General features: G+C 42.0%; 1 protein-coding gene across 7 annotated transcripts in view; it reads right to left on the bottom strand.

Moving 5' to 3' along the window:
* msi2a (musashi RNA-binding protein 2a) overlaps positions 1-18,842 on the bottom strand; it is a 250,874-nt gene that overhangs the window by 166,629 nt on the left and 65,403 nt on the right. For all 7 annotated transcript variants that reach the window (XM_046862014.1, XM_046862015.1, XM_046862020.1 and 4 more), the window contains one exon: positions 12,112-12,204. In XM_046862014.1, coding sequence (XP_046717970.1) covers positions 12,112-12,204 — 93 coding nt within the window. The remainder of the gene's footprint in view (positions 1-12,111; positions 12,205-18,842) is intronic.

The following is an 18,842-nucleotide window of genomic DNA, read 5'->3' as shown; positions in this document are numbered from 1 at the left end:
TCCTTCTGGGATGACGGCCATGCAAACCGACTCTAAAGCAATGCTGGCAGCACTCATGCGTCTGTTTTTTGAAGCATGAGGACAACTTCTTTGATGGCCACTTGCGAGGTCTGTTCCGAGTGGAACCCGTCTTGGAAAACCTCTGTATGACTCTGGCTACTGTACTGTAACTCAGTTTCAGGGTGTTACTGATCTTCGTACAGCCTCAACCACTTTTGTGAAGAGCAAAAATTCTAATTCTCAAATCCTCAGAGAGTTCTTTACCATGTTGAACATCCAGTGGTCAGACAAAAACAAGAACATGATAAATAAGACATGTGGCTTTGCATGGTTACATGACGTACAGCTGTTATCACTTTTGTTGCCAGCTATTTAGACAATGATGGCTGTATGTTGAGTTATTTTCATAGGGCAGTAAATCTGTACTGCTAAACAAGCTACATATTGACTAATCTGAAATATATCCAAGTTTTATTTCTATAGTATTGTCCTTCAGAAGCTCATTTTTGTGAGATATTGTATATCTCCTTGTTCTTTCTGAACTACTCTAGAATCCAACACCCCACCACCTGCTGTTTAATGAGTTTAATGAGCTTCTCTTACTTGAGTGAATTTTTAAACCAGTAACTTTACTTGTACTCAAGTAAAATTTCATTGAAGTAACAATACTTTTACTTAAGTACAATATATTCTATTAGTCTCTCCACCTCTGCAAAAGCATCGCGGATATGACAAGACCAATCAACAACTGCCGTTCCTAATAAGATGCCAAGTGTGCATACTCACCAAAAACCATGACACTGAGTCATGTGAAGATAAAGCTCTTGACCTGTATCTGCATGATTATATGCACCATACCACGGTCATATGATTTTCTGATTGGATAATTACATGAAGGTGCAGGGGTAGAGCTAGCTCTATTAAGTGCCTGATGAGTGGTCCTTATTAAAAAACTCAGCGTTACAGTTAGACGTGAGTAAAAACCCTGCACAGACTGGAGACCCATCACATGCAACTTAAAGACGACTGAATCGATAAGAAACTGTGTTAAAAGTTCTCTTAATTAATATTGAAATCATTTCCTTTTTTCGACCGGGACAAGTTAATGCTTTTCTCTGACGAATACACGATGCTATTTACTTTTTATGTAGTACTTGTGAAGAAAAAGTTGCCACAATACATTGAATGTAAAATATTCTCTGGGCTCTTGTTGCAATGAAAAAATATACAGAATCTTTGGCAAAAAAACCCCAAAAAATAAGCTTATATATTCAAACTTAGCTTTTTGAGATTATAATCAATTATAAACAAATACAGAATCAAATCAATTCATTCAACACTTTGTCGGACAGTTTTCAAGCCAGTGAAATGCCTTGATAAAAGATTTTTATGAAATAAATGAAATCAATTTGCTTGCACACACAAAAACAGTGAATTTTTCTGCTAAAATCCTGTAGTCTTTAATCTCAGGTTAATCTGATTCTTTAAAGGTAAAAAAACAAAAAAAAAATTCTGATTCATCCCCTAAATAGCAACACTTATGCTCAACACTGATCCCCTCAAATGACTAAGCGACTGCCTCAGCATCATTCCCAGTCGGAGCCAATTTCCTGGTACAATGCAGGGGCTGAGTGTGGGCTGCCGGACCCTGGCATGTCTGCTGAACAGGTCAACATGGCTGGTGTCAAAACGGTGCACTGCAGGAGTGATTTTCTGGCTTGGTTAAACACAGGGGATATTATTTGGACCTGTGACAGCAGGGTGGGTTCAATCCATGGCAGATTCACCAATCAGAGAGCGCAGGGGGAAATGTAAGCGCTCCCTTGGTTAAGCCTCCTCATTTAGACCTGTCTATCTGTTTCAGTAGCTGTCTCTCTGTCCTGGCTCGGACCCCAACACTTCCTGGCTAGCCGGATAGTGTGAGCTCACTCGGCGCCTCCACACCTGCCCTATCTGGCTTTGGATCCTGTGATCTGCATTCGTTTTGGTTAATAGGTTGCATGGCGCTTGAGCGGCCCAACTCAGCAGCCATTAACGAATCCCATGCCTCTCTTCCGCTCCAACGCCAGCGTCTCCTCTCGCTCCCTGAGCTCAGGGTTTGTTTTGGATCGGTCGTTTGGTGGAGGAAGCGCTGGAACGGACGGGCAGAAAAATTCACCTTAATTAAAATGCTTTCGTCGGCCCGAGGGACGCGGGCGTATCGAAACTATCCAAAATAGCTTTGTGCTGCCGTTGGCATGGAAGAATGTTTGGAATTGGCAGGTGCGCGCGCTGAACCGGGCCGCGCTGAGTCAGCCTGAAACAACAGCAAAGAGGAAGAGAACGGAGCGGACTGGAATACCTAAACTAGTCATGCCTTAAATTGCACCTAACACAGATGCCTGTCTCGATTTCCTCCTGTAGAATATTGATAGAAGCATGGCTGAGATGCTAAACAAAATGTATTGTGTATATACTGTATATACTGTATATATATATATATATATATATATATATATATATATATATATATATATATATATATATATTTATTGCTTAGCACCAGAATTAAGTGCATACACACAGCTGCTGTGTTTATTATTGACTGTCACTGATTTTCTTATATTGTGACTGTAACAATAAAACCACGATAAAGCGTATCTTGTGTTTTTGTTTTTAATGTTAAATCAATCCTAGTTTTGAAGAGAAAAAAAATGGTTTTTTTTGTTCTAAATGCGGATCGACTATACAAATCTACACAGTTTTACACAAAAGGGTTTTGTTAATAATTCAGGGTTCCTAGACATCTCTACAGAATGTTTAAGGGTGCCCCAGAGGGACAAACCAATGGGTGTTAGATGGAAAATACGTGCTGCTTGTCATTTTTCTTGATTTAATTAAAATGAAATAGAAGGGCATATAATAGAAGTAGAAGAAAATAGAAGTCTTTAAGGTTAAAGGGTGAACGCTAAATGGTTGTGCGATGAACAATATGCCGGACCCTCAGGGGGAAAATGGTTGTAAAACACATCCTTAGAGCAGGACAGAATTGGATTTAAAACAAGATTTTTTTCATTTTGCGTTTGTGTATACGATACCGGCAGCACTATAAATACAGAATGTGAACGGCTGACGCCGTTTTAACGATGCAACGCAGGAAACAGAAAGCAAAACAGGTTGTTTTTCTGTTTTTTAAAACCTTGGGACGGCATGGAGCGATAATCGTTTGTTTAAAATAAGCTCAACTAAACAGAGGTTCTGTCTGTCTTTGTTTTCCAAATCATTCAGTTTCAGGATTTTGTACAGGCAGATAGATCGACTCTTAGAACACCATACTCGAGGGATACATTGTTTACCTATGCAGCCTGCAGCATTCTGGATAGTTAAAGAAATGCCTCCTTGTACCACTCCCACACACACACACACACACACACACACACACACACACACACACACACACACACACACACAGATGTGTGGTGGTGTATGTACAGAAAATGAAGAATGAATCCTTGCCTTACACACAAATCCTCCTAATCTGAGGCAAGTTGTTGATACATCCACTCCTAAGAATTCTTTTCTCTCCCCTGATACACTTCCACAGGGAGAAGTGCCACACACCCACCCACCCACCCACACACACACACACACACACACACACACACACACACACACACACACACACACACACACACACACACACACACACACACACACACAGTTCCTCAACCTGCAGGTGTGTGCTGTCGTCACTGCCCACACCGTGCTTCAATACCTCAGAGGCTTCATTAGGGCACAGACAAGAACTCGTTCCTCCCATTCTCTCCTCTCTTTCTCTCTCACACATACACAGGAGAAATAGAGGAAAGGAGACCAGAGAGCAGAGTAACACAAGGGCATTTCCTAATGTCGTTTTATAAGTACAGAGTGTTGCAGGCGGCCGTCCCGAGAGACACTGGAAGGTTTTTTTTTCACCTGGATGTGTGACAGAGGCTTTCCGTAAAGGTGCAGTCGTATCTCGCTGTTTACGGAGTCATGCTCTCTCTCTCTCTCTCTCTCTCTCTCTCTCTCTCTCTCTCTCTCTCTCTCTCTCTCTCTCTCTCTCTCTCTCATTTCTTTCTCTCACAAACACACACAAGCTCAAGATTGGTTTCCGCTCTTATTTAGATGTTGTCAGCAAGGCACACACTGCCCGCTTTAAGCAGATGCTCCCAAAGTTAGTTGCAAACCTTTGCAAAAACTTTGTTGGAAACAGATGTGCCGTTCTAGTGTGTGTGTGTGTGTGTGTGTGTGTGTGTGTGTGTGTGTGTGTGTGTGTGTGAGAGAGAGAGTGTGTGTCCATCCTTCTGAGATCTGCATCTCGTTATCCAGGATCTAGTTATTATAGAAAGTCTGATATGATTTGATATATTGTACAAACAATTTGAAATTAAATAACACTAAATTGAAAAAGAGGAACAGGACTGAGAGATACAGGCCACGCCCACTTCGACTCTCCAGGCTTCAAGGTCACAATTTTCTCACACTAACCAACACGCACCACCTTCCTTGTGACAGAAACAGAAGGTGTGCCCAGTTCACTCTAACACAATGACAAAGGCCACACGTTCTAGCGATTACTTCTGATCGCTCATGTGAATGTGTGATGATACACGTTGATGAAATCCTTTGCAGGGATATTGTACGATCTGTTACACCTAAGTGTCTTCCTATTTAATGAAAACCACCTTCAGTTCACACGCATGTTTGGGTTTTCTCACACTGTGGACAGTCAAGAAGCTAATGTGCCAACTCTGTAGTTTAGGATTATACTCTGCAAGTTAGTAATAAGTCGCTAAAGTGTTTTGCAGAAAATACACATAATGAAATGTTATAAAACTAACTATTTTCTTCTCCTTCTCTTGGCTTCTCCCATTAGGGGTTGCCACAGCGGATCATCAGTCTCTACGCCACTCTGTCCTCCACATCTGCCTCTTTCAAACCAGCTACCTGCATGTCTTCCCTCACCACATCCATAAACCTCCTCTTTGGTCTTCCTTTTTTCCTCCTTCCTGGCAGCTCCATCCTCAGCATTCTCCTACCGATATACCCCATGTCCCTCTTCTACACATGTCCAAACCATCTCAATCGGTCCTCTCTCACCTTGTCCCCAAAACATCCTACATGCGCTGTCCCTCTAATAAACTCGTTTCTAATCCTGTCCATCCTCATCACTCCCAATGACAATTTCAACATCTTCAGCTCTGCTACCTCCAGCTCCACCTCCTGTCTTTTACTCAATAAGACTGTAATTATTATACTTGGTCTATTCTGACCAAGAGTCATCTCTATATAGTTTATCCATAAAAGCTGAAGGTGTGTATGTGTGCGTTTCAGGGATCTCCATAACTGAGGCAAATGTGATTCGCATCTCGACGCATAGCCGACAGTACGGTACATTAAAGATAAATATGAAGCCGATACGATTTACCCCGATTACAGTGCAGTACGATCCGATTTGATTCAACACAATGCGATTCAATGCAATGCCATGCAATTGAAAAAAATGATGCTATGCAATTCAATATGATACAGATTGGTACAGACTCGAGATTTTTACTTTGGTTCAGACAGACTCTCAAGACACGCCTCAGTCTCCGTAGTGTTGTGATACGTCGTATTCACGTAGCAGCAGCTCTGGAGAAACAGTTCAGCAAGGAGAAATCGATCTACATACCAAATACTGGTCACAAATTATTGGTCACTTTCTAAATGATAAAAGTATTGCGCATCTACAGTACTAATAATTATATATATATATATATATATATATATATATATATATATATATATATATATATATATATATATATAAATAAATCGTTTTTTACCGACGGAAAATTTTTAAAAAAAACGATGCGTTGCGATACAAATGCCAACTTGTAACCGATGTGCGCTTTTTTTAAATCGATGCATCACATCGTTAACTTTTATGCCGGATCACTGATCCGAATTGGTGAATCTTACCATCCCTGCTGCGTTTCCTCGGCACAGGTTGAATGGTGACAGCGTAATTTTGGATCACATTTGGCTGTCCACAAAAAGCCGTGCTGGAGAAGAGCCTGCCACTCAAAGAGCATTGGATCTCTCAAAATGGCGCTTTCACACATCACCTGTCACCAGGAGCCGTTCTGCAGAAACGTGTGCACACACTCCACAAAGCGACGGGGGGAAATACCCACAGGCCGTATTTCATTTCCGCGGGCCCGTGGTCGTGTTTAAGGATTGTACCAGGAACAAGTTATTAAGGGCCCTTTCTTAGGTTAATACACATTTACCGGAGGGGAGTAAAAAAAAAAAATCCAATATATCCCAGCAAATGGGTCTTTTAGAGAGGATGATATTTTTAAAGGGCCGGATTCTGAAGGAGGAGGTGTGTCGAGGTGACGATGACTTGCGCCAGCGCCTTTAGACGGAGTGTTAAATCTGAAAGCGGTGTGAATGACGGGCGTCTCATCTTCACACTGTTGACACAACAGGGACGAGGAAAATTGCTGCCGTCTGTCTGGAATTCCTCGCAACTGGATTTGATCTTGCAAACAAGTCGACTATTAAACAGGAGCGGTGAAAGGGGTTTCGGGAAAACACCCATCAGCAGAATGACAGAGGATGAAGAAAATTACATTTCATGGAGGATTGAAGGTTTTTACAGCCAGTATTCACATCTATACAACGTAAAACACTTACAGATGTTCCAATGAATTAACGTGACCCAAGTAAACAAATGATTGAGGTGAAGCTGTGTGGTAAAATGTAAAAAAAAAAAAAAAAAGGCCTGGTCTGCTGGAGAAGCGGTGGACAAAGTTGAGTTAAAGTAGAGATACACTTGGTAAAATATTACTTCAGCAAAAGTGCACATTACCATCATTTATTACGGCAATAATGTCCTATTATTAAGACTCTTCGCTTAATCGACTCAGTTTATGTAAAAAGACTTTAAATGTTACTCTCAGCACAGCAATCTATTAATAGAATGATATTAATGAGTCCAACTCGGATATCTATTCAAATAATCATGAGCACAAATCCTCCTTTTCAACTACTTCAAGAAATTTGCATAAATAAGGCCACGGGTGTTGTGGTAATTTTAAGTCAGGAGTTTCTTCCATCATTTATTCCTCTAAAAATGTTCTGCTTGCTGTTGAACCTACACTGAACTATAGATTGGTGATAAGTAGATACCACCAAGCGACAGTCAAAACGAGTTTAAAACACTTTTCTCGCTTTACACTGATTGGTGGCTTTCTGTGTGCTTGACCAGTAAAAGCTTTTTTCGCAAAAAAAAAAAATAATAATAATTTCCAAATGAACATACTTCAGTAAAGTACAGATACGCAAAAAAAAGCTACTTAAGTACAGCAACGAATTACATTTACTTCGTTACTGTCCATCGCTGTGCTGGAGGATGGTTAACCAGTACGTTCCTCTGCTCCCAGAAGCCTCACAGACCCACTGAGTGTATAAAGGGCAGGGGAATATGACATCTCTGCTCTAACAGGTCTTTCTTTCCCTTTACAGTAGCTCATCTCCTTCACTAGAGTCATTGTCTTCGAGGCTCTCTGACTGTTCTCTTATTAAAACTAGCTCAGTAGCTGAGTCAGAGCTGCAGCTCACGAAACCTGATTACGCTACTTCAGGAAATGCCTCAAATACACTGACGGAGGTTTGTCAGCATTACTGCACTATATGTAGTGCCTGTCCACCGTCAGAGTCTCAGCAACCGCCTCTAACCATCTATAAACTACTGTATTAGCTCAAAAGCCGGTCTTCCATCACCTCCTGAAGCCTCAAACGTATACAATTTCATGACCCGGTTCAAAGGCGAACCTTGTGACGAAGCCCCGGGGCAGACTTGCTGCGACAGGAGGAATAGAACATGAAACGATGAATGGATGTTGTCAGACTCTCAAACTCTTCTCGTTCACGGATCCCTGCCGTCGCACCCAACCCCTGCGCTTTGTTCTCTTTACAGATTCTCAAACAATTTGATTTGTATCGCACTTTTAACAGCAGACAGTGTCACACAGCAGATATGCAAATCAGGATCGAGATTTAAATCTGCAATCAACAAGCCAGAGGTGAAAGTCGCAGGAAAAGAAAAAAGCGATGACAGGATGAAGAAACCTCTAGAGGAACCACAATCAGGAGCAGTTTATTTTAAAGAGGTACATCTTGACTGCAAGTTCACCGAAATCCAGACTTCCTGCTGCTTTTCTTTGGTATGGATTTTGTCGCAAGACAATGAGAAGATAATCATTAAAAAGAAAAGAAAGATCTAAAAAAAAAGAAAGAAAATAAGGATTTTGACCATATATCATCAAAGCTGGATTAAAAAAAAAACATGGCCTGTATCGAAGTAAAAGGAAGTCAGACAGCGTGTCTTTTTGTGGTTCAGACTACTCAAATCAGATATGCAAAAAAAGGAAAAAATAAAATCGGATTTGTGCGACCTGTCTGCACATAGCGACAGTGGTAGAGCGTGCTGCGTGGATTTGTCCACCCGCTCACTGTGGATAAAAGCGTGCGCTGAATGAATAAATAGAATGCGAGAAAGGCTTCGGCGCCTGCCGGAAGCCACGCGTGCTTCATATGGCGCTGGAATGAACGGAAACGAAGGCTGACCATTAGGCAAATGGAAGACTCCTAAACACGGAAAGTGTGAGGTGATGCATGGGCTAGCGAATGTAAAGCTATGAAAATATCCACCTGTAACCAAAAGGATATCGGATCAAAACCTCAGTCTGCCCAGGCTCCGGGCCTGCGCATGCCGCGTAACCATCGAGCCCGCTAACTACCTTTTCTGTCATGGAAGCAGCCCGAGCAAAACAAACATTACTTCCTGTACACACTCGCTTGTTTGTGTTCACCGAGGCAGGAAGTCAGGTCCAGCGACGCTAATGGACATCAACACTGGTTTTATTCGCTACGCCTGAACAGCTCGAACGTTGTTATTAAACACTAGCGCTTGGGCAGGTATGCTAAATGAAATGTTATGAAGTCTGGGAAGGCGCGCTCGCCACCAGCCACGCAACCCCCTGTGCCATTTACAGAATCTTAATGCGCACAAAATGTCAGGCGCGATATCAGATTACCGACGGCGCCAAAACAAATTTCCTGTCACTAAACAAGTCGTCTTTTATTTTATTTATTTCCTTTTTTTTTTTTTTTTTTATAAACTACCAACGTTCCTGTCTTTCTACTGAAGTGTCCACAAACAGCCAGAGGTGTCTGTGCTTTTTTCTCCCCCTTTACTTTCACTTTCGGGGGCGCTTCTGTTGCAATATTGCCGAAGCGATTACAAGATGATCGTAAATAATGATTAAAAGCTGACAACCATCGTTCCCTCATCCTTCCCATGCTGGACTGTGTGTATCTGTAGGCTTCAGGAACAGATATCCCACTTCGAATACCTTGGTGCTAGGGTGAACCCACCTAATAGACACCCCTTGTACTTTGTAATTAGTGATTAGGTGCAAGTGTTGTACATTTGATTCGCTCAATAGAGTAACGCTTTGGAGCATTTACCATAGAGAAGGTGATGGCACAACCCCAGTGATAAGAAGAACTACAATCCTGACAATGGGACAATGGGGAAACTTGGGGAAGTGGTAGCTCAATGGATAAGATGTTGGACATCTGATTGGAAGGTCATGGGTTCAAAGCCCAGCACTAGCAAGCTGCTGAGCCCTTGAGCAAGGCCCTTAAACCTCATTCGCCCAGGAACTGAGAATAAATATAAGTCGCTATAAACAAATGCCATAGATGTGAATGTAAACGTACAATGCTTCTGCCTAAAGCCTTTCTTGGTCACCAGAATAGTTTCTGGGAGATGGTTGTTTTTCGATTACAAAAAACTACGACATGATATCGGAAAGTCCATGTTCTTCGTTACACACTTGTTAACACCATAACCTGCCACGTCATCGAGGAGCTGGACGATTGGAGCAGTTTTCCCCGGAACGCCACACTCCACCCCTTATGAAGTGCTTCAGGAGCGTGGTCAGCTTGAGCGTTTCGAGTCGAAATTCCGGTTTGAAAAGAAGTCCCCTCCAGCAAGACTCTTCCTCCCTTCAGTCTTCCCTCAGGTGCAAAGCGAGTAAAAAAAGAGTTTTCAGGTACTCCTATATGTTTATACAGCAACTGAAACGTGTCCAGACTTTCGACACGGGGGCCAGTCGGAGTATAAACTCGGCGTAGGTCGTTTATTTCTAAAGATCGATTCCTTTTTTCACGCAAACATTCGAGAAAAGAGCGAAAGGCAATAAGGGTAGATAAAACGAGTGTGTTCGAGCGCGCCGAGGCCTTATGTAGGAGCAGCGGGAGAAATCCACTTGCTCTAAAGCTGCCTGGGATTTACACCTGAGTCATGCCGAGTCGTCGGCTCAGCAAAGCTTCTATACCTGTCAAACACACACTCTGGCACACGTTCGTTCTGCATCCTAATACAGATGACACACAGACTGCAGACAGCTCGGAGTGTATGAGGGGTGTGTGAATGTGTGTGTGGGTGAGGTAAAAGGTGCTTTGAAAGGAAAAGTGAGCATGTGTGACCCTGGTGCTCCATTTTCCCAACCACCTTTTTCCCCTCCATTACAGCATGACACCAACATACACGTTTGTCTTACTATTCTTGAAAGGACATTTCATTGAGAGAATCGTGGCCAAAATCTGGACTTTTTACTGAAGAAAAAAAAAATCGGGATATTTCAACGTTCCCATGAAGTGAGAATGATTAGATATTCACATCTTTGTGGAAACACTAGGTCCCCACTAAGATACAAAAATATGGCTGATCGAGCTCACATTGGCTTCATATTGGCGTTTTGTGTGCAAACATGCATATACAAAATCATGTAGACATGCAGAAGGACACAAAGGGCATTCGTGCGGTAACCGGAACGCAAACAGGAGCGTGCAAACGTGTGCTCTCTCTTCGTTCATTACCCTCCCCCCCCTACTCTCTATCCATCTTTTTCCTCTCCTTCCTTTCATAATCAGCTATAATATACGCTGTAGTGGACCATTAGGTCATTAAGAAATGTGCTGGGGAAACATGGCTTCTCTAAATGCACTTACACAGAGAGAGAGAGAGAGAGAGAGAGAGAGAGAGAGAGAGAGAGAGAGAGAGAGACAGACAGAAATACACACAGACCAACAATCTTGCCTTCTCCATGGGTTGACCAACCACACAGCATCATGTCTCTCGCTCTGATTTAAGCAGCACTCTCAATCACACTGATTTGTTTATCTCCCCGAGAGTGCAAGGATTCCTCAAAATAAAATAAATAAATAAGTAAACAAACATACAAAAAAAATGCAACATAGAGGGAAAGAGAGAAACAAAACACCATATTATAATCAAGCCAATCAAGTCGTTCAATCAAGTGGAGATTTGCAAAGCTGAGATGATTATCAACAGTGTCCCAGCAGCAAAAAAAATAAAAAAAATAAAAAACACTGAACGCTGCGGTGATGTCACCAATTTGGCTTTATTTATACAAACACCGAGCAAATGACACACACACATATTTTTAGACCACACAAACACACTCACACACACACACACACACACACTTACACTAACCCAGTAGTCAGTAAGCAAACCCAAAGCCTTAAGCAATGAGCCAGAACTTCTCTCAGTTCCCTCAAGTACACGATTTAAGCAGCGTTGTTGCTCTCTAAAATCTTTTTTCTGAATACATTTCTGAGAAGATCTGAATAAATTAGAAGTTCATACAATGGCTGATTCTAGTTTTGTATAATGCCTACCCTGTTCAGCAACATGACAAGAACTGGATGCAGTCTGAGACTTATATTTACTGAAATGTTATAATTTTTTAATTACATATTGTTTATTAATGCAAAGCTAAAGAAATAAGTAGCAGATATGAAATTATGTGTCGTTCTATGAGGTAAATTGTGTACAAATGAAAAGAAAAAAAAAAAAAATATTGATAATGCCTCATGAGTTATTGAGATGCACCTTATCACTGAAGAATCGATGAGATGTCTTAATAACGTCCAACCGAACTCAGTGTATGCATATGTGTGCGTGTGTGTGTGTGTGTGTGTGTGCTGCATTGAGCCACTTACCTTTCCGAACTGCTCGAAATACTGCTTCACGTCGTCCACCACTGTGTTCGCTGACAAACCCCCCACAAATATTTTCTTCGTTCTTGTGACCATCTGGAGAGAGAGAAAAAAAAGGAAGAGGGAGAGAGAGAGAGTACATCAGTACACAGACATATATAAAAAAAGAATTTGTTCCGAAACTCATGCAAGGCAAAGGGAATAGTTCAGATACAGCAAGTCTCATCCAGAGAGATGTGACAAATGAATGAAATTGTGAAAGCTGTGACATCTCAGAAGGTCCCAACATTCATCTCTCTCTCTCTCTCTCTCTCTCTCTCTCTCTCTCTCTCTCTCACGTACACACACTCACTAATGAGTCATTATGGACCAAAAGGTTTGAACCAAAGTGCCAACGCCATGTCTCTGATCCATTATGAACCTCAAAACCACAGACTACTCAAAGCAAGACCATTTTTTAAGCATGTGTGTTAAAAAAAAAAAAAAAAAAAGAGGAAGAAAGGGGAATAGGCTTATATTTGACATTATTTCTTCACATATCCCAGTGATGTTAGGAAGCTAGGGTCAGAGCCCAGGGTCAGCAATGATACAGCACCCTGGAGCAGAAAGGGCTAAGGGCCTTGCTCAAGGGCCCAATGATGGCATCTTAGCAGTAGTTCATCATCACTGGCTTGTGTTCATATATAAAAAATTCTGTGTGCTGGTTTGTACAACAGTAGGTACCAGCTTCATCTATTTAATTAACAATGAGCAGCGCTTTCTGGATGCAGAATCACGCAATTAGTTTTTTTCTGACACTGTCGGTTCAAGTACCGAGACGGCAAATAAGAACTAATTACAGCACTTGGTGTCTGGTCTGTATACATCACTCACCAAAAACAACCCTTTCCTTGGCATTGCAAAGCAGAACTAGCGAGCAACATGAAAACTGAACCCAGATAATCACAAAATTGTGTTCCGCTGCCGATGTGGATCAAACCACCAGTCCACCATTTTCACAAACACCCTGGGGTGGGTTCATTGGACTAATCCTTAGCTTGAAAAGTGGGTTTACTCTTTGAACACACTAAGATAAACCTTACTAGTTTTGGCATCAGCTTGCAGCTATCCTGTAGCCTCGGGTCGTTCAGCAGTCAACCTGTTCCTAGCTGAATAGTGTAATTTGTACTCCTGAATGTATTGCTAACTGTGTGCTTTAATTTGTTTTACTTCTGATTAGTAAAAAGCCTGTGTTGAATGTATAAAGACAAGTGTGAATCAGCTCTCTGAAAATGCTGAAAGCAGGAATATGACCAGACTTAACTCTAAATGTGCTGATGATTTAAATACGGTTCAGAATTTTTATACATTAATACACTTACTAATTCGGATGCAGAGGATGCAGGTTTTTTATTTTTTCAATTCAGTTTTACGTGTACAATAAAACCCCGTTGTACGAGCATAATTTGTTCTTGAAAATTGCTCGTAGGTCCATTGGCTCGTACGTTCGAACTGATTTTCCCCATAAGAAAGAATGTCAAAGTGATTTAATCCGTTCCGAGATCTCATTCGATCGCTTATTTCCGCACTTAAAAAGTAATTGTAGCCTTTTTTAACAAACAAATACCGTAATGTAAACATAATTTAACACTTTCTCATGTGGTAGTGGTTGATTGCGAGTGTGAGACGCGCACCACGCTCGTAACCTCCTCGGTTTCAATGGTAATTCTATTTACTTTCGTTTTCACAGCACCATCACTGATTTTCTTGGGAGAAATTTTTCAAGATTTCTAGTGAAATAAAAATATAACACTAAAAAAGTTACGTTTTTACTGCACTGAACAACGAGAGCGACCGAGTGATACGTCATCAACTAAGCGACTGATGCGGCCCTCCGCCGAAAACGGGGAACCCACAGCGTGGGTTTGCTCGTGCCTTCGATATTTGCTTGTGAAACAGGGTAAAATTTGTGAGCAAGGTCGCTCATATCTCCGTTTGCTCGTACTATAGGTTGCTCGTACAATAGGGTTTTACTGTATTGCACTTTTAAGTAAAAGACATTGTTCCAAAGAGATAAAGAGGTTATGAAGTTGGAATGTATAAGTTAGTTTATCCCTAACGAGTGAACCAGTGACGGCAACGTCAGGGCAAAACTCCTTGAGATGGTATGAGGAAGAAACCTTGAGAGAAACCAGACTCAAAAGGAAACCCATCCTCATCTGGGTGACACAGAATGTCCATTCATTACAGTTCCAATGTTGAAGTATCTGTTCAGTGACTATACTCGGTTTCTGCTGGATGCCTATGAAGGTTTGCTTTGAATACAAAGCACCGTCATTGATCTCACTGATCTCCTATAACAGTGTAACCCAGTGGTTCACAAATTAGGGGTGTGACCTTATGTGTGGGGGGTTGGGCGAGGGGGTGATTTATGTCCTTTTCGAGGTTTTTTTAATAATATTTTTTTTGTTCAATTTGTTTATCAACGTATTTATTCGTTCATTATTATTTATTTATTTATTTACTTAATAATAATACATTTGACGCATATCATTTTAATATTGCAGGACACTATTTTTACACACACTTGCACACAAACATGAATCCTCAACGGCTCCGAGTTCAAATAAGCGTAAGACTGCTAATTACAATCCTCTATACGTTTCAATGCATTTTCTCTTCCCGGGACTGGGGTGTTTGTCTATAGCATGTCGCTGAGGTTTGCTCGGGGAACCTGCTGTCCCCACGAAGAGATAAATGCTAACACTTGTGCTTACACACCGAATGCACAGTGGGCCCCATTAGAGCACCTTTTCCACCCTGTTAAATCTCTGGCATGTTTATTTGTTAAGCAAAATGCGCCAGTTTTTTTTTTTTGGTTGATTTTTATTTACTTTTTTTTTTTTTATTATTATTTCTATCAGCCATCGTACGTCGAGCGTTTGAGACAATGATGGCACTAAAAGCGCACGTCCACTCCCTTTGCCAACATAATTAGGCAGCACGAAGGGGAAAAATCAGAGTACATTAAAGCCTCGATTAATTCCTCAGATGAGAATATATGGTGCATTAGAAAAAAGGAAGCTGGGAAAAAAAAAGCCATACAAAAATATGAAGCTAAGTGCACCGGTGCGTGTGAGAGCGAAATCGCAGTACAGACAGCTCCCTGAGACATAAACAGATGTGCGTGATTGTGTTTACGTAGCCTAAAACCCAGACATTTACTCTTACGGATGCGTCCTCGCACCTCGGAATATCGCAGTTTCTGCGGAAACCCGGGATCAGCAAAGCATCTTTAAAGCGTTTCTGCAGATCGAACAAAATTAAAACACATTTTCAGCCAGTCGTTCAATTCCAAGGGACTAGGGGGAAAAAATAAAAAATAAAAAAAACGGCACACCAGTCTGGCTTTTGAGGAGGGAGAATATTTGTGTGTAGATTTATAGAAAACATGTCAGATTTTAATCTTTTGAATACATTATTTTCCCACTCACATAATCTCAATGTTTTATTATCCAGAACCTATTTTTTTTTTTAAAGTCCAAGCCTCAGGATTGCCAAGTTGCCACTCTTGGGCCCTTGAGCAAGGCCCTTAACCCTCTGTGCTCCAGGGGCTGACATGACAGAATTTCACTGTGCTTCAAAGTACTTATGACAAGTAAAAGAGCCTCCTGTAGTTGTAAAAAATTCCTGACATTACCTGCAACAGCTCATGAAAAGTTAAATGCGATGTAAATGATGTATTATAGATATAATGTGGTCAAATTGCTCCACCCTCGATGAGATGTATGTGATTGTAGGAGAATCTTTCGCTTGACGTTAGGAGACAATATTACCATGAGAAAGATTTCCCAGTCGACCACACATTTACAACAGTGTCTGTCTGATCCTTCCTTGTTATACAACACACCATCACTTTTATGATCTTCCTGCCGTGTGTGTGTGTGTGTGTGTGTGTGTGTGTGTGTGTGTGTGCAAACAGGTCTAGGTTCCCTCCCTTGCTTCAACTTTGCATGTGAGGTCACACCATTTGGATGTTATCCAGCCAGCATGCAAATGCCGGCTCCAACCCCCTGCCCTGGTCATGTCTTGGTTTATCAGGTCCTGGTGAAGTCTGTGCACTCGTTTAACACCGTCCCTCACTTTTATCGGCCCTGACCACCGCTTTAGTGATGCTTAAGGTCTCCGGCGCTCACCTCGCTCTGCAACTCATGATATATATAATCTGACTCGGCTCTCACTGTGGCTTTTTCTCGTGCCTCTGTTTGAGTTTTGCGACTCCATTGTTATGGCTTGTGACAGGGCTGCTGCAGTGACTGATGGGATTGCTGTGGAAGCTGAAATAGAATCGTGCTCGGTTGTTGCTCCACAAAATCGTTTGGGAAAAGGCTGAGAGAAAGGACAAAAGAAACGAAGAATTCGCGAGAAAATAGCATGATATTTATTGACAATATTTTTCCCAATTCAAAATAAGGGTGGGATCCTGCCTTTATCCCACTGTTCCTGTGATAAGCTCTAGACCCTGAAAATCTTACTGTAAATGAATGAATGAAGCCAGTGTCAGATTTGACAGTGTTCACTTTCTCTCTCCAGTTGCCCTTGAAGGAATGCCAGATGCCAGGGCAGATAAATCTAAAACAGGCCCAATTCCTGTGACTATGGGGTTGGAAGACAATGGCAGCACCATGTCCAAGGCGTTTATCTCAACCGCTATGCAAGTTTGAAAAGCGTAAACCATAAAACCAAAACACCGCGATTTCCGAAGCCGTAAGCCAAGTCCGAGAACGTAAAGGAGTCCGAACCACGTTGGCTACAATTACATTCAAAAACAAAGTGAGAATAAAACCTCCAGTTAGCATCCCCTGCCCAGATCTATGGTACCTTATCTCAATCTTCAAGCTGCTTCAGTCAGCGGCACACACACACCTAGGGTCGTATCAGTCACTGCCATAATGCCAAACAAACTGGTGTGATTGAGAAGCTATGTTATCTAGCCATCAGCCAGGGATTTGCAGATGGAAGCCCTGCGGCAAAGCGAGAGCGAGGGAGATGACTGTGGTGAGATATGGACGTTATGAAGCTGTAAAAGAAACATGGAGGACACGAGAAAAAAAAACTTCTCAAATGTGGAGAAACGTGATACGGGCCTGAAGAAAAGCAGGAGACATGCTGAAAAAGCAATAAAAAAAAAGCAGAAGCTCATGTGGAGCCGCGAGTCTGCTGATATTCACATGAGTTTCTGCGTCATGGACACGAACAAACTGGGAGCGGAGGTCTGCGAGCGAGCGATAAATCCTCGGGAGAGAAGCCGCAGTGGGAGACTGAATGACCTCGCTCACTCCTTCTCCCGTGAGGACAGGGTCATCCCGCTCTCCGTCTTTTTTCCCATCCTTACTTTATTTCAAAAATATTCTCCCTTCTGTTTTGCTACGTACACTTGCGTCCCAGGAAAGACGGGATCTTCTGTAGGGTCAGGTTCTATTTACCAAGGACAATGCTCACTTCTGAAAACATAGTTGTCAATCAAGGGAATTACAGCCAATCCACAGAAGGAGAAGGAGGAGGAGGGTTAGGAAATTAGGTTAAGACTTTCTTATGTGGCTTTCGATGCAACGGGGTGAATCGAAAATCCTTTGTATGGCGTCTCCTAGCTGGACTTTCAGACATGGGCAGGTTAATCTGAGTGCTCGGACGTCACCTATCCAAAGAAGGCAGAGGTGCATCTGGACGTATTGGAGTGCTTTATCTCGCAGAGTGTGATGAACAAAACTCGGATGAGAGCGCGGCGAGTGTGGGTGAGCTTAAGAGCCCACTCTCAAACGGCATCCTCTCCATCAGACACACTATCTTTCTCACTCTCTCTCACTCAAACACACACACAAACACACCAAAATCTTTCTCTTTCCACTCGATTCCTCCATCAGCCCTGATTAAGTGAATGGCAGTATTTGTGGCCAGCTGATTACAGCTGTCTGACTTTGCCACAAGTGCCCTTGTTTTAGACAAAAAGCCAAAGGGAGTGATTTAGAGCGAGGTAACTTTGCCCCCCACCCCCGCAATCAGAGCTCTTGGGGAGGGCCTGTTGATTTTAGGAGAATGGTGATTGCGATGTGACAGAAGGAGGGGTCAGGGGGGGTGTTTAAGGAGGCATTGGAGTGATATGAAAAGAATGATTCCTTCTCAGTCTGACTACAGCTTTAACAGCATCAACAAACAGTATCAGGGCTCTGAGAATGCAATCTCGCTCTCGAGAACATTCCAAACTCTGTATTTACCCTGAATTTACACTACATAAGGCTTATTTTGAAAGGTTTTGAACTCTAGAGATTATCCATGAACATCTAAAATATCATGATTTACACACAGGAAAAAAAAAAAATCAGACAATGGGAATCAATCCGTAAGTCGTAAGGGACCAATTTTTACGATGAAATTCTACGTTTGCGATTTTATTTATCAAAGATTACGTATTTATATGTTTAGTGTTGCGTAACGTCCACAAAACCAGTAAAAAAAAATAATTTCGGCTTCTCCCGTTAGGGGTCGCCACAGCGGATCATCCGCATGTTTGATTTGGCACATGTTTTTACGCTGGATGCCCTTCCTAATGCAACCCTCCTTATTTATCAAGGCTTGTGCATGTCCCTAATGGCTGGGGTTGGTTCCCTGACCAGGGATCGAACCCAGTCCGCAGCGGTGAGAGCGCTAACCACTAGACCACCAGGGGGAAAACCAGTAAAAAAAATATTAAAAAA

This window comes from Silurus meridionalis, chromosome 11 (assembly GCF_014805685.1).
Source record: "Silurus meridionalis isolate SWU-2019-XX chromosome 11, ASM1480568v1, whole genome shotgun sequence".
Classification (NCBI taxonomy): Eukaryota; Metazoa; Chordata; class Actinopteri; order Siluriformes; family Siluridae; genus Silurus; species Silurus meridionalis.
Note: the sequence above shows the minus strand (reverse complement) of the source record. Positions and strands in the feature narration are given on the sequence as shown.